The 15,917-nt window shown below is 44.1% G+C and overlaps 1 protein-coding gene across 1 annotated transcript in view; it reads left to right on the top strand.

The window, feature by feature from the left end:
* The first annotated feature begins 2,576 nt into the window (after positions 1-2,576).
* SNX3 (sorting nexin 3) overlaps positions 2,577-15,917 on the top strand; it is a 25,826-nt gene continuing 12,485 nt past the window's right edge. Inside the window, exon 1 of the mRNA XM_068937969.1 lies at positions 2,577-3,037. Coding sequence (XP_068794070.1) covers positions 2,876-3,037 — 162 coding nt within the window. The 5' untranslated portion in view covers positions 2,577-2,875. The remainder of the gene's footprint in view (positions 3,038-15,917) is intronic.

Below are 15,917 nucleotides of genomic sequence, written 5' to 3'. Positions count from 1 at the left end.
CCAAGCAAACCACCTACGGCATTCTCATTATGTGAATGGGTTATTTTTGTACCTTGAGTTCATCTCTGCTTTCTGATTATCTTTTTATTATCACAGACAACTGCTAACCAAACTTGCCTGATGTTAACTTTGAGTGTCTTGGATCTGGCTTCTGGCAACCTGCCATTTTGCCTGCCGCTTAGACACAAATTTTTCTGAAAAACTTAACTGGTTTTCCTACAGTCTCTGTCTGCCTGGATAGTCATTACACTGAGTCACCAGAACTCTTTTATAAGAAAGGCAAATAGCATATGCATTTCATCACTGGCAGGGCTGCTCTTAACAGATACAAAACACTTCCAAATGAGTAGATCATCTGAAAGATCCTCCAGAAGTGTTAGCAATGTGTTAATATAATTTGCGTTCACTGATGTGCTACGTGCAGCAAGAAGGCAAACATTCTGCTTCTTTTGTCAATGCTTCCCTTATCATAGAACGCCTTCTATTCGAGTCAGGTACAGAAAAAGCAAAGACCTCAGGACTTTGCAGGGAACAAACCCATCAGCCCCACTTCTCCCACCCTCTCATTCTCTTTTTTCTTTCTGTTTTTCTTCAAGGTCCGAAACTCCGCCCTCCCACTGTTTTTTGAAACACAGTAAAGTCATTTGTCTTTCCATATGCTTTAGAGATGAAATGTGAACAAACTCTTATCTCTCTAAGCTACTGAGGTTATAAAATCTCATAAAATCTATAAAATCTTGGCCAGCTGGTTAAACTGCGATTACATGCACGTTATTTGTGAAAATTCAAGAATTTGCTGTTTGTAAAAGGTTTATATCCTACCATGAACAGTACTGCCATTCTCGCTTGCAGCTTGGGTCAATAACGTAGAATTGATATTCAACTCAGAACTTTCGGTAGGTGCCTTCTCCAGCCTATATTTATATCCGGTCGATTCCTTCTGCCTAACACCTTGCACATAGAGCATGTCCCATCCAGTCCTTTCATCCTGGCTTTCACCATTTCACATCTTGATTACTGCAGTGTCTTTTACCCTGATAACGATATGTAGTTTTATTCCTGTCTATTCACAATGCTGTCACAAAGATCATTTCTTATTCTCTTGCTTTAACTATGAAAACTCATTGAATTCCTCTACCATTCTCTCCTCTCTTCACTACATAAAAAACAAGATACCGCTTACTCATTACCAAGATGTCATCTGCTAACTCTAATCGGTCCGTAATGCCAGCCAGCTTCCACCATTCATTCATTAATTTCACCCACACGCTTGTAGATATCTGCAAAACAAACTCATTATCTCCTTCAAAACCTTCCTTAATGAGGCAGGATTGCCTACTGGGTAGAGCACTTCCAGAGACTCCAGGACCTGAATTATGCTCCTGGCTTGTTTACTAGCCTCATATATGTTGGATTCCCCACCTGTAATGGATAAAGAAACTTCCTTATTGCACTCTTTCAGATCTGCTGCTGAAAAGTTCCAGCTAAGAATCATGTATTATTGTTATGTATTGCTAAAACATTCTTTGGTTTAAAAAAAAATGGATTAAGTTGCTAGCATGCAAGCCAGTAGCTAGATTGCTATCTGTTTACGCTGACGGATTTGTATCGCTGCTGCCTGTCGATAATCCCTGTCTATTTTATTGCGTCTATCGAGGTCTCCTTTTCTGCCTAGCTGTACCTGGAGGGCAAACACTTTGGGAAGGGACTCCCTTTTCTGGGTGGTTTTCCTGTGGCTCAAGGACAGCGGACACGCCACTAGCTCTGTCCTTTGCAGCGCGCGCTGCGTGTCCGGTGGCTGCAGAAGGGCTTATTTTGTCCACTGACCCCTAAACCAGGCTGAGGTCACCTCCAGACCCACGTCATGGCTATTGCAAGAGCGTCGGAGGCCGTAACAAGTGACTCCGAGCTTCCTAGCAGCTAAACAACAGGATTAACGTAATTAGTATGAAACTAATTGGCTGAGACTACTCAGCTGGCAGGCCGATCGCGAGCGGTTACCTGTTTAGGAACCCAAACGCCACAGGCTTTTCCACGAGGACCAGGAAGCGAAAGGCGGCCAGCGGCCCCGCGAAAACCTCCGGCTAAGCCCACGCTCGCCCAATTTGCTCCCCGCCTGCACGGCAGCTGCTTTGTCTCCGGCCGAGCCCCCTCTGCCAGCGAGGAAAGCTGGCGCCCTCGAGCCCCCACACCTCCCCCGAGCGGCCTTTAGCAGCCCCATGGCGTTTGGGTGCCACCGGGAGCGGGCACCCCCCTCCCCCCGGGCTGAGAGGGCCTCGGCCCACCCCGCAGGTGATGGGGGCCTCGCCGTGAGGTGACCGGCCACCAGAGCCACCTGGAAAAGCCCCTCGCCCCTTAGCGCGACCCCACACGGAAACTCCTTCACCGGAAGACACTCGGGGACGCCCTGAGGGCCGAAACCCTTGGCCCAGGCCGCCCCCGGGGAGCCCCCCGCCGCCCGGCTGCGGCAGGGCTCAGCGCCGGGGCCCGGGCCCCCAGCCCGCGCTCCCCGTCCCCTTACGGGCGGGCCCGAGAAGCCAACACTCCAAGCCCGCCGCGGCTGCGCCTGCCCCGGCGCCCGCCGGGAAGCGTAGTTTCGGAGGCGGGGCGGCCCGGCCGAGCGGAGCGAGCGGCGCGGCGGCTCGCGGACTACAACGCCCAGGCTGCCTTGCGCGCGGGCGGCGGGCGCATCCGCTCCTGCCGGGCGGCGGCGTGGGGTGCGCGTTGCTGGGCAGTCAGCTGGCCGCGGGGCGATAAGAGGGCGGGCGGCGGCGGCGCTCGGCTGCTCGCTCGTGTCCTGCCCGCTGTCTGAGGCGGCGGCGGCGGCGGCGGCGGGAAGGAGGAGGAGGAAGAGAGAAGAAGGTGCCGCAGTGCCATGGCCGAGACGATCGCGGATACGCGGCGGCTCATCAGCAAGCCGCAGAACCTCAACGACGCCTACGGGCCGCCCAGCAACTTCCTGGAGATCGACGTGGGCAACCCGCAGACGGTGGGGGTGGGCCGCGGCCGCTTCACCACCTACGAGATCCGCGTCAAGGTGAGCGGGCCGCCCGGGCGGGGCGGGGGGGGGGCGGCTACCCTCAGGCCGGCCCCCCTCTGCCTACCCCCCCCTCCTAAAAGCGCCCCGCTCCGTCGGGCCCCCACGGGAGGGGGGGGGGTGGCGGCGTGACCTTTCCTTAAATGCTCTAGTTATGCTCCTGTCTCTTCCACAGTGGGGTCTTGACTCCTCAAAATGTGAGAGGAGAAGTGGGTCGTGTTGGCTGTGGGCTGTCGGTGCTGTCAGCTCTTACATACCCTGCGTGCGTGCTGCAGGGCTTGGGGGCTCGCCAGGGCGGTGGGCTGCCCTGGTAGCCCACAGGGCCCGTCAGTGGGCCCAGCCTCTGTGCTCCTATCAGAAGTGCTGCTGTGAAGGTTGAGTGTCAGTGGACTTCATCCGTAGGGTGAGAGAAGGCCCTAGCTTCTCGCAGCAGGCTGCAGAGCTGAGACTCAGAGCTGTTCAGCTAACAGGTCTCAGTTAAGACAACTGAAGGACAAACAGGCTTTCAGCACCGGTATGCGCAGCTACCATGAGACTGAAATGTTGTAACGTGAGCAGTTGTTCATCTGCCCCTAAACAGAAGGAGACAAGCTCAGGTGTTTGAAATGTAGTAATATGGGTGGATCTGCCCTGGGAAAGGGGGTGACATTTGGTATTCCAGCAGTCCCCAAAAGCTGTGGAGAACTTGTAAATCAGTCTGTTGGGCGCTAAGCTAGCTGAGCTGACAAGATGAGTGTATGTGGGGGAGGGGTTCAATCTCCTTTGTACTTCAAATATAAATGAAGTGCCTAATACATAGGTTGTTCCTAGTTGTGTACTGTCAATTACTTTGTCTTGGTATTATCAGATACCTTTCTAGTCAGGAGGGCCATATTCACTGCCCTGTCTCGGGAAAACTAGTCATCTTAAGCTGCCAAAAAGTCATTGCTAGGCTCCCCAGCCTTGATTTATGGTATCAGTAAACAAGGCCTGGCAGAGTGGACAGAAGGAACAGACCGTCTGTTGTGTGGCCCTTGCCCCTTGCTGGTAGTGACCTGAGGTGATGCCCCCTTCTAGTCTATGCTGCCAGGAACAAGTTAGGTTGAGAAAGATGAACTCTTATGATCTTATCTTCCTCTGTACCTTGAGATTAAGTTTACTACCTGTATAGCCTTACTCTGGCACAACTGGCTGAAGCTGGTTAGTTATTACAGGCCGTAATAGAGGAGCAGAGACCTTATTTTTCTTCCCCCCCCCCCCCCCCCTGCAGTTGAGTGTTAGTTTCACTGGACACCACAGAGTGCAGGTCTGTGGCAGGAAAGTTTTTGGCTGAGGTCAGTGTTACTGGCCATTAAAATTCTTTAGATAACTTCTAGCCTATGTGGATTTTCTGTTACTAAAGGTGCAAGTTTTCAGCTTAGTATAGCTTTGCTAATGAAAGCAGAATCAGATGAGACCCAAACCTACTAGGGAGGATACTTTAATTCTGATATTGCTAAACTGTTATGTTCTGGTAGCTGTTCTTGGCTTCAGCGTGTGCCCTCTGGGCAGGGAAAATAGGCTGAAACAGAACTGTAGCCTGTATTTGACATTTGTGTGAGGACAGATTAGAAGTAGCCAACTTGTGTTGTGTTACGCTGCTATTGCTGAGTGGACAGTGCTAGAGCACTGACAGAAAGGAGGATAACTCTTTGCCTTGCTGGAGCAGGTATTTGTGCCCTATTTATCTGTACCTTAATTACTGTTGGCTTTTTTCCCATGAGACTGAGCATTTGGAATTGCTGGGCCTAAGGAAGATGATGCGTAAGAGGGGACCAAGCCTTGGTAATGGGCTTGGGAATGTGACTGCTTTTTCTACTTGGAGCCCTTAAGGGGAATGAAAGCCCCCCCAAAAATGGGCTTCCAGACTGCGGGTGGGCCAGGAATAGCTTATTTGGGATAGAAAGTTCTAGATCCTTCTAATGAAGACCTAAAAGTGACCATAATACAAATATACACTGATGGTATTGTGACTTTTATTCTTCCTTCCTCTGCTCTTATATAAACACTGTCTTCTGGAAGGTGCTGCCTACATCCACCTGCCTGTGATTATATGCAGGACTATCTCTTGTAATAATGATCATTCCCTTTGCATTTGTGCATTACTGTACACGTAGCACATGCAGTACATGTACGTTCACATCCATCATGAACTGTAAAAGTGGGAGTTCTGTCTCTTCTGTATGCTGGCAGGCTGCAGAGCAGGTATGTTCTGCAGTCATGCAGAGTGATGTTCACTGTGTAAATTTGTATCAACTTTTTTTATCGTAAAACAGACCATATTTCTGATATGTGAATTCCCTCCTGGGAGAGGAGTTAGAATTTGCATTATTATAGTATTATAGTTCTAAAAAGTAGATATTGTACCAGACACTTAATGCAAGCCTTTTACTACTTCTTTGGAGCTGATCTCCTTCTTGGTGCATAACAGACAGTAGCCACCGGCTAGTCTCTGGTTTGACAACTGGTTGTGGTCAGTGAAAGTGATAGACGACCTTCCCAGCTTTCCTCAGCAGCTTTAGTGGAACAAACATGAGAAGATGGCATGACTTGTGTATTTCATACTTCAAAAAGCTATGTTTTAAACTAAAATCACCATTAAAGTGTTAAGCAGTACAGAACTGGATGACTTAGCTCTTATCAGAATTTGCCACGAGTTATTGGATAACCTGATGTTGTGGCTGGAGATCAGTGCGTTAAACTAGAAACACTTGTACACAGAACACTGAGATTCAAGTGTCCAAAGAAGCAGTTAGACTTGCATTGTCATGGTATTTCTAAACTCAATTTAAGGGTAGTTCTAGCTGTATTGCTTTGTCTAGATCTCAAAGCTTAACTTCGGCTCATGCTATCAAGATCAGTCTTTCTAACAGATGTCTTGTAATATGTTACTAAAACTGTTTGTGCGTAATACTATAGAACTCCCCCAAGCTTTTGCTGAAGGCTTTCTATTTGTGTTCAATCTCAACTCCAACTGTTGCTTGGAAGGTAAAAAGTGGAACAACCTCATGCCTTAATTCCTGTTTTGCTGTACTCAACTTCTGGTAAACCACAGACGTGAAAAGCTTTACTGGGTGCTCAGATTGTTTTGGGTAGACTGTGTAGCAGCTATCACTGGGTAAGGAAGTCAGACATGTTATAATATTGCTAAAAGGTTTTTTCCATAGTGCATGCCTCTGTGCAGGCTAGAATGATAGCTAGCACACTGTAGTAGATGCATGGTACTTTCACAAGTGGTTAAGCTCTCAAGTATGCTTCAGGTAAAAGCCTACACAGCAGTTTCAGCAGGACAGCTTACTTGACAATTTGTCTGTTACCTGTTTTCGGCTGATAGGTTCACACAGCTATTAAAGCTTGCTGCGAAAGCTGCTGGATGGGGTTGGCTAAAACATTAACTTTCTGAACCTTTCTGAATGTAGCTACTATGCGGCTTCATCTTGAGAGTAAAACTCGTATGTCAGTGTTAAGTGATGGTAAGTAATGGGAACACATCATCCTTTTAAATGTGCTGTTTTAGCACTGCACTTCTGAGGGGCCATGTTCTTGCGGTTTGTTCTTCACCAACAGCATTAGGCAAGTCCCTTCTATTCTAAGGTATCCTTTGTGTGGAGGCTTAGGGTGAGGCAGAAAGGAGAACAATGCAGTAAGAAGTAAAACTTCAAATGTTTTTTCTAGCCCACTAAAACTTGATAAACTAGTCACCTGCTTTTTTAAAATATGTTGAAGCTCACAAAATAGTACTTGTGTAGAGGTTTAAAAACCATAATGAGTTAAATTACCTGCTAAAGTAGTACAACAATTTGTAGTTCACTGCCTTCAACCCCTGAGGAAAGGTATGAGTTAACAGTTAAGGTCAGAGTGGAATTCTGTTTCCATGCCACACGTGTGGGTCTCATGGGTCTTTACTAGCTAGTCACTCAAGTACTTTTCCAGGAAAGAGTGGCCCCTTGGAGGGTTAAAACTATCCCTAGAGGGATAGTTCCCTTCTACTTGTTACCCCTTTTCATGGTGGACTTATACATATTGGCACTCTCCAGCTAGAACATGTGAATCAAACACCTGTTACTACTTACGGGCTGTAAGCTATTTTTCCTGAACTCCAGGAAATATAAATGTTGAACAATGACAGTTGTCATATTACCAGCTTGCAGCATGTCTGCAGTCCTTCTCAATTCAGTTCCAGGTATTATTTAACTTGTACTGTAGTTGAGACCAGTAGTAGTCCTGGGAGGTGGATCAGCAGAACTTGTTTGCTCAGAGAGACTCTATGTAACAGCTTCAGTCACTTAAATCCTTTAAGGAGACAAGACTGAAGCTTTACAAGCTGCCTCTGATCCCAGGGACTTGTGACACTTCAGAACCTTACACGATTATAAAAGCAGTGCCCTGGGAAATGAGCACTCTGCTTAGAATGCTATAAGCAAAGCACACAGATACCCTGGAACTATGTTTGGAGAGAGATGCCTTTATTGGCACTATTTCATCTGTTAAGGTCGCTGTAAAACTGACTTCTGTGCTGCCTGTTTCCAGCCTGATTAGAATAAATGATTAAAACTTACCCACTTACAATTAGGGAGAATTGGCAAAAAAAGCCATTACTACTCAGACTGACGATCACTAAAAGTATCTGGTACAAAGGCTACTAGTTTAAATAGGTTCCCATAACCCAATTTTTCTATTAAGTGGGCTCAGTGCCAGCGTCAGCCCAGGACCCTTGTCAAAGGATCTTTGGAATTGTGCAACTGAGTTAAACAAAAAGCCTTTGTTTCCTTATCCTAGTTATTCTGCTGAATTGTCTGTTGCCTCTAATCAGTGTGTCTGTACTGAGCCCTGAGGTACACACCTTGGCTTCGTGAGGTTCCACAGTTCAGCAGCTTGTTTTACTGGAGGTGTGGAAGGTAGCATGTTGCTGCTGTGCTTCCAGACGTGAAGGGAATCACTTAGGTGGAAGAACCAATGTTCTTTAAGGCAGCAATTACCTTTGCTATACTTCCTGCAGAAAGACCTCTACAGACCTGCAGAGCTTCTCGACTACATATACTCTAAGTGGGGAAGGAAATGAACGGGCTGTACAGCGCATGAAGTGTTAAGAACAGTACCGCCTCAAAGGATTAGGGAAGTAAATCAAAGCTACTGTTAAACTTAGGTTGCATCTGAAAGCCTGTTGTCATCTAAACTCATTGTTCAGGACCTAGTTTAAATGCAGTGTTTGCATTTCAGCACACTGCTGGGTAATTGACTTTCGGTTTACTTAGCATCTTACTCTGGATTAATCTGGTCACAGAACTGTAGGTATAACTTGCTCGGAAAGCAGTTGTTTTGCACCATGGTCTCGCAAAGTGGCATTCTTGATTTAGTGAACTTGTCTTTGAAATGTTATGTCCTTGAACAGTACCAAATTTACTGTCCTTGCATTCACTGAATGTTGACATTGTGACTCTTTGTGTGCCAAGAGAAGAATCAGATCTGTTGGTACACACAGTTCACTTCAGTACTGCTCAGTTTCGTAGTCTGTGAAGCTTGTGGAGTGATGACTGAACTGACTTGGTGTGGGTATGTTTAGGGATGCATCATCAGCACTAATTCAGTATTTCTACTACTGCAAATCTTACATCATGCTGCAGGACTGCTCTAACTGCAGCTAATTACTCATTTAATACACTGTTCTAGACACTGCAGCCAGCTAAAGATCTTTTTAGACTCCAAATAACAGAAGTGCACTGATTCTGAGAAACAGGTGACTTCTGGCTTTCAATTCTATAGCATAGATGCAGCATCTTTACAAATGTTAACTGTTCCCTTAAGCGTTACATTAGAGGAAAAAAAAAAAAAGCTGAAAGGCAAAGAACTCAGGATATTACCTGGGGAGAAATAGAACAGAAGTGTCTTAGAAAAACTTCTGAAGCAAGGAAAGCGGACTGACAGATCTGTTCCACGTATCTGCTCTAAGCAGCTGATTTCTTCTGTAGCCTTTTTTTTGATAAAGTGAGTATGAGAACTTGCTCCTAAGGTACTGAACTAGCTTAATGTTGACATCTGTTATTTACACAATAAGATAACAGAGTCTGAATAGCACTTCCTACTGGTATATTGGTTTAACTGATGACTTGGCTGCCTTTTACTTCTGCTCATACAATAAAGGCCCTGATTGTCATGTATTAAGAGTGCACTCTAGTACAGTGCTGAACTGACCAAATCAAATGGAACAATGACTAATCTTTGTAAGACAGATGGCTGTGATCCAGGTAGGCATGTGATGCCAGAGTATTTTGATACCTCTTTATTTTTAGATGGCTTGCCAAAAAACGTCAGCTTGAACTTTGGAACGGTCAGGTCTCCCCTGCTTTTCATCTGGGGAAATAAGTAATATATGTAGCTTTAACCTTCTAACTGTAGAGAAAATGTTTTCTTTAAAGGTTATTTTCCCCTCCCCTCCCCAGTGCCCATTAAAGTATTAAAGGCTGTTTTAGCAACTATGCAATATGAATGCCCTGTGAAACTAGCGCTGATTGAAAGCTCTCTGAAGTTGCTGTTGCAGCTGTAGCTTTTCTGAGGGGAGAGGGATGGAGAAGCCCTAACTTTCTGGTCAAGGTAGGAAAATGAATATTGCATGTGCTGAAGATGCGTTTAAGAACGTGCTCCCTTTGTGGCTATTCCCTGAGAACGCGGCTCAAAAATCTTCTATCGTGAAAGATCTGGGGCCGGCAAGCAGCGTTGTCTTTGCTGGCTTTATGGCCAATCCTGAACGTATAGCTTTAAGCTGCCTGTAGCAGCTTTGCTCTAGAATTGGCAGAGACTGAAGCTGCATCTGAATTCTGTCTGCCCCCTCTAAATCTGGAAATACAGCTTTAGGGTTCTTTCTATGCAGGTCAGTTGCAGGACCCCTGAAGGTTAGGGTGTGCTACAAATTATTGAACAGAGGCTACTGGCTTTTCTGTAGCTTTTAGATAGCCCGTGAAGAGTGGGGATGTTACTGTGCTAATATAATTTTAAATAGGGAGAGACTTTTTAGCATGAAATAGACTTACTTCCACCTTAGTTTCTTACCTCTGGTTTCTTGCATGTTTACACTAAGTGTTTGCATGCTGAACTGTCTCTAGCCCACAAAGCACATGAAGGTTTTATTGGGTACAAAAGCTATCAACTGCAGCAGTTCACAGCAATTTCTCTGCTGCACTTGGCCATAGCTGGTATTAGTGTTGAAGGTGTCACTTGATGATGCCAAAATATTAACTTTGTGATCCCTCTTCAGTCACTTCCCTTGAGAAATGAATGATGACCTTACAGTAGGTCCAAACAAAGCAAATGACTGTTAGCCTATGCAAATGGGTAAAAGTGGCAGTCCCTTACACTTTTTGTGTGTGTTTAGTCTTTCTTTTTTTTTTTTTCCTCCTTTCAAGGAGGCTTTAGTTTGCTAACCCTGAAATAACTAGCTGGAGTTACTACTTCTGTCTGGGGGTTGAAGTCTTTGCCTCAATTTGTGCAGTTTAAAGTAGATCCTGTTTGTTTAGCTTTGGCTTGTGAGGATGTGACTTAAAGAATACAAAATCATTAAACAAAATATTTTTTTCCTAGATCTTATTTTAGTTCTTATCCTACTATGAGCCTCCTGACCAGGGCACACTATAGTTCAGCTGCTCATGATGTTGTTGAACTTGAGCAGGTGATGATAGAACCTGCTTGGCAAAAACCCGAATACCTCTACACTAACTTTCGTATAGACTGGCTCAGGGCTCTAGGCATTGGGCTTGATAAAGGTTAAAACTTCTCTGAAGTTGACTGGTAATCTTCATGGTTGCCACTACTAGGATTGGAATATGTTAGCCTTCAGGATAGAAAACATACTGGCTTCATGTCTGTGTGGAGTGGGAAATTCTGTAGTCTGGTTATAGTTTAAAATTTATTTAAGCTTTTTAAAATTTGAGATTAATAAATATGGCCAGATTTTTGTTAGTGTTCTATCAGATCTTTTTTTTTTGCATATAATATAACTACAATAGACTTGGGCAACAGGTAGAAATAAGGGGAGGCTATAGAACTGGGCTTTGATCGAAATGGCTGCAAAGGTTTTAGAGAATAACTTAATCTCACTTTGAGTGAGCAAAGATCTTCTGTAAAACATACAACAAATCAAAACTGGTAGTGATTAAAGTTTAGAATATAGCCATTCTTTCAAGTCTGGAAAGAAACCACTAGTAAGGTGGCTGGAATAATAGTGGACTACTGGAGCCAGTGCTTTTGGAGTACTAAAGGACAACAGGCTCTTGCAGAAAGAAAACTATAATCTTTGTTTCTCCACCCTGAATGCTACTTACTCTCATGCCCCAGAGTTCCCACTGGCTGACTGTGAATGTAGCCAAAGGGTGTAGTCTCTTGACAAAGATTACAGCTCTTCTGAAGAGATAGCAAGATGCTTGAATTTAGCTTCTGAGAGCCAAGGCCACATAAACTTCTATCAGAAGTGAGCTGAGTGCTTTCTTTTGCTCTGTGTTAATGGAAATAGTTGTATCAAGGCCACCATAAGCTCCCTGAAAAGACTACATCAAAGTAGGTACTATGGCAACAGTGCAGCTTTATCAGTCTAAGACTTGGTGAGACATGGGCAATGCAGTGCTGTTAGTTAGTGTTATATGGGCAGATGAGGAAATGAATCAAACTCGTCTCAAACTCTCCTGGACAACTGCAGCTGTGAAGTTTCGGCAGTTGTTGGGGGTGAAATGGGTTGCAGTGACATTAAGTGAGTCTCTTGGCATGTCAGCTTGCTCTCAGAAGGAACCCAAATGTTATTTAGGCTCAATTTATATCTGGAAACAGACTTGTAGGAGCAAGGCTCCTCCACAGGCTATTTGAAAGGCTTTTTCTGCTTGATGGATGAATTAATCTAATCTTGATAATAGGTTAGTTCATAATGTAAAGTCATTTAATTGTTCTAGTTAAAACTTAAGCACCTCAGTTTTTCCTCATGTATTTAAGGCACTTGAGACTCTACAGTGCAGTCGTTTTGGTGTACAAGTTGTCTTAGGCAGAAGGGGAATGATTTTGGAAGGTGTTGATTTGTGCCCACAAACTACTGGCACTCTGAATGTGGAAGTCTCTTCACTTGTATGCCTAAAAAATTCTCAAACAGTTTCAAACTTGTAGCTGGGCACAGCTGTTGGATTAACCATAGTAACAGCTAGAATGCTGTTCCTTAGTCATATAAACTACATAGTCTTAGCGCTATGACTTGCTTCAGAGGTGAACTGGAGCTTCCTGAGCTTGGGGTTGACTTATAGTTTGAGTAAACTATAGCTGAGGAAACATGCTTCCTGGGAATACAGGTTTTGCCCTAAAATCTATTACTAGACAATTGCTACTTTGCCTTTCCAGTTTGTTTAAACACGAGCCAAATCACTTGAATGTTTGAACTTGCTTGGCATCTGGAGTAGAGGAATGCAGGAGTGACTTAAAGGTCTGGATTTGTCATCTTCTGCTGTTTAACTGCATAACTTGGCAACAGTTCTGGCAAACGCTTGTTCCAGTGTATTGGCTTGGTCATAACTTCGCAGCAGAATAAATCTGACTGTTTGGCTTTCTGCGAAGATTGTCAAAGGTGTGTGTGTGTATACACAGGCTGCTACAGAAAAAGTGCTGGACAATATCTGTTGTATCTTAGCATCTGTGTAGGCTTAGGATTTTGAACTCTGGGGGACTTGTGCAGAGCTGGTTTATCAGTCCTTCTGGAATTTTGGTTTAGCTGCAATTCTGAGCCGTGACCTTTGACTATTGCTGTGGATAATGCACCACAATCCTTTCAGGTTAAGGACTTGCACTTAAACTCCTGGAGAGGCATGACTTTGGAGTAGGAAGTTGCTGAGAATTGGTGATAGTATAAGTGAGACTAACTATTACACTACAGAAGAAACGATTACTACAGTAGTTATGCTGAATTTATGAGAGGAGCAAGCTGTAATCCAGGGCTATGTCAAACCAGGTCTCTGAGTTTTGTGACAGACTGGGCAGATCAGCAGGCCTTTAGAGGCTGAGGAGTCAGGACTATAATGCTGAATGAGCATGGGGGGCGGAAATACTTGCAAAACTGAAACTAGACCAATTTGAAGCTTTGTGCATTTTGATTCCTTCTAGCAGGCAGAGAAAGCGCTATGTCCAGAGTAACTACTGGAGCCTCAGTGACTAAGCTAGAATACAACCCTTAACATAACTGAAGCTAAGAATAATTCTGATATGCTGTACGCTCCTGAAGCTGACACCTCAAGAGAAATTGAACGTTCTCTTGACATCTTACAGAACAGTGCCGCCTTCTTCCAAATTCTTGCTCGCTAGCAACTTTTGTGTCAGCAGCTGCTTAGCTTGCTTAAAAAGTGCCCATCCATGGCAGATGAGGGTAGAAGAGCATGCAATAAACGCTTCCTGCTGAAAGAAAAGTATTCTACTTGAACAGGGAAATCCTTTAGTGAAAAAGGCATATACAGTAACCTCAAGTGTGAGTATATCCTAGGTTTAAAAAAGGGCACTTAAGGTGCAAAGAGGTTAAACAGTGTAAAACAGGACTTTCAAAGTGCTTGTTAAACTATATCCTTTCAAACAGCTGCATATCTGAGGAATGGTTCTGGAATCAGTGCTACCTTCTAAAGGAAGTGGAATTGCTGCAGTTTCTGAGCATTAAAAAATGGAGATCAGAAGTTGGATCTGAACACAGTTAGCTATGAATTTGTATCTGGAGTAGGGGAGAAGGGACAAACTTTGCTTAAGCAATTAATTAACAAGCTCTGAGTTGTGAACTCCTTAATTTGATGGTACCCTTCCAGCATACACTTCAATTTGAATGTCTCCAGTGTTTATGATCAAAATTAGAGGAAGCAATTAAATTTGAAGGGAAAAAAGTGCTCTGTCCTTTTCCAGCTTGTGAACTGGGCTAGCATGTCAGAAGTTCAAAAGGGAATATAGAAGGTAAAATGAGCTCAACTGGTGCTTCTACCCCCACATTGTACCTCTAAGCCTTATGTTGTTTAGAGATTAACTTTATAGACTTCATGCCCAGAATTATGAAAAGAGTTTCTGAAGACCTGGGAACTCTTGTTGTTTTTTCAGTTGCTTTTATTCCATTCTAATCCCTCTTGTAAGTAACTTGAGAGGGGAATGGAATATTTTCTGCAGGTGAGAGCCTAAATGTTAAATATTGCAAAGGACTTGCTATCTGAGGTACTGACAAAGACTTGATGTTGTAATGGGGAAGGCTGAACTTGGTATAAGCCAATAGCTGAAATCGGAGAAAAATAATCCGATACTTCACTTCTGGGAATCTCCTTCATGCACTCGGGGGGCCCTAGCGTTTCTCTCTTGAGTAGTCTTATCCTCAAGACCAGAGTGTTTGTTCATAAAGCTTGACTTCTGACATAATAGTCTTAAGTGCAATTTTATTATTAGTCGCTAGTACAATGGACAATGCCTTGTCGGGGAAGGAGAACTTGAGTTCTCCTAAATGTTTAGTGATAACAGGTTTCATAACAAAGTATTGTTTTGTATTTTATTGTCTGTCTGTGAAGCATGGACTAAGTAGCATAATGTGAAAATACAGGACTGACTTTTGAAGTATTTTGAGCTGTGAGGTGGTCAAAGCTCCTTATTGGCTGTCAATAATATAATGTCCTATAGTCATAGGCCTGCCTAGTGCAGGAGTGTATCTTGGCAATTAAACCTGCCTTGAGTAGCCAACACGCTCACTCAGATAGTATCTTTAACAGGTTTAAGTTATCTTAGAGGGGTATCCATCTGAACTGGGACGACAAAATTAAGTGGAATGGCTCACTAGTTTAAAAAAACAGAAAACAAACACAAAACTAATTGAGCATAGCTAGCCTAGTTTCCTGTTGGGAGAAGCAGGAATAACTGTAGTCATGTATGAACATCAGCTCCCTACAATGTACCTCAAAAGAGCCATCTTACAGGGCATATAAGACAAAGTTGGTGAATATGCAATTTGACAACAGTAAGCTGTACTGTGTTGCTGCCAATTTTTTTATGGCAGTCGTGGACTTGCTTTCAGTAGTAGATCATAACTCTTGCAGCAACTTTCTTGTAATAGTCTAGCCAGTTTGCCATTACAGTAATCTGAAGCTTAAACGTTGCTGAGGTCTTTGAGCTTTTTCTGCTGGGAAGGCGAAGGGAGTGCTCTGTCTGCTTTTACAGCGCTGTTGGATAACAACAGTGGAATAACCTTCCAGTCCAAGAACCTATAGAAGTAATATGGGCTCCTATACAAGTTAATGTAAGGAGACCTGTTGGAGTGGTCATGTATTAAGGTCTTGAGCTGCATTATAGCCAGTCTCTTTGCTGTGTGTTTCAAGGATGTTAGGGTTGGATGCTGACTCTTAGGGTTTCTGGGGAACTTCTTTAAAGCTTTGTTTAGGAATGTTCTGCCTCATGAAACTCCACTTGGTTTAACTTTGTAGTAAAGTAGTCCGACTTTGTCAGTACTGACTGCTGTCTTGAATCTCAGTCTTAGTAGCTTTTCTGGAGTTATCCAAGCCTGGTGGCTGGTACTAGTGGATCTTCAGCTTCGTCTGTACTGAATGTGCCTTGTATGGATTCTGCGGAGGCTACAAGTCTTACTGTTTTTTTTTAAAAGGTGTTAAAAGCCTGGTTGTATCATCTAGAAAGGCATGGGAAACAGTGTCCAATGCTGGCACCTGAAAAGCAGCAAGCATTCTGTGTGGATAAGGAAGACTTTCTCTTTCACATACTATTGTATGTATATCAGCATTGGGAATCTATCTCCTAAGAGAGTAAGAATAACAGATACCTGTGCAACCTTAGCAACATGTCCCTGAGTGGCTAGCAAATCTTCTGCTAGGTGATACAG

The sequence above is a fragment of the Struthio camelus genome, chromosome 3 (genome assembly GCF_040807025.1).
Source record: "Struthio camelus isolate bStrCam1 chromosome 3, bStrCam1.hap1, whole genome shotgun sequence".
Lineage (NCBI taxonomy): Eukaryota > Metazoa > Chordata > Aves > Struthioniformes > Struthionidae > Struthio > Struthio camelus.
This window is presented reverse-complemented; position numbering and strand designations above follow the sequence as displayed.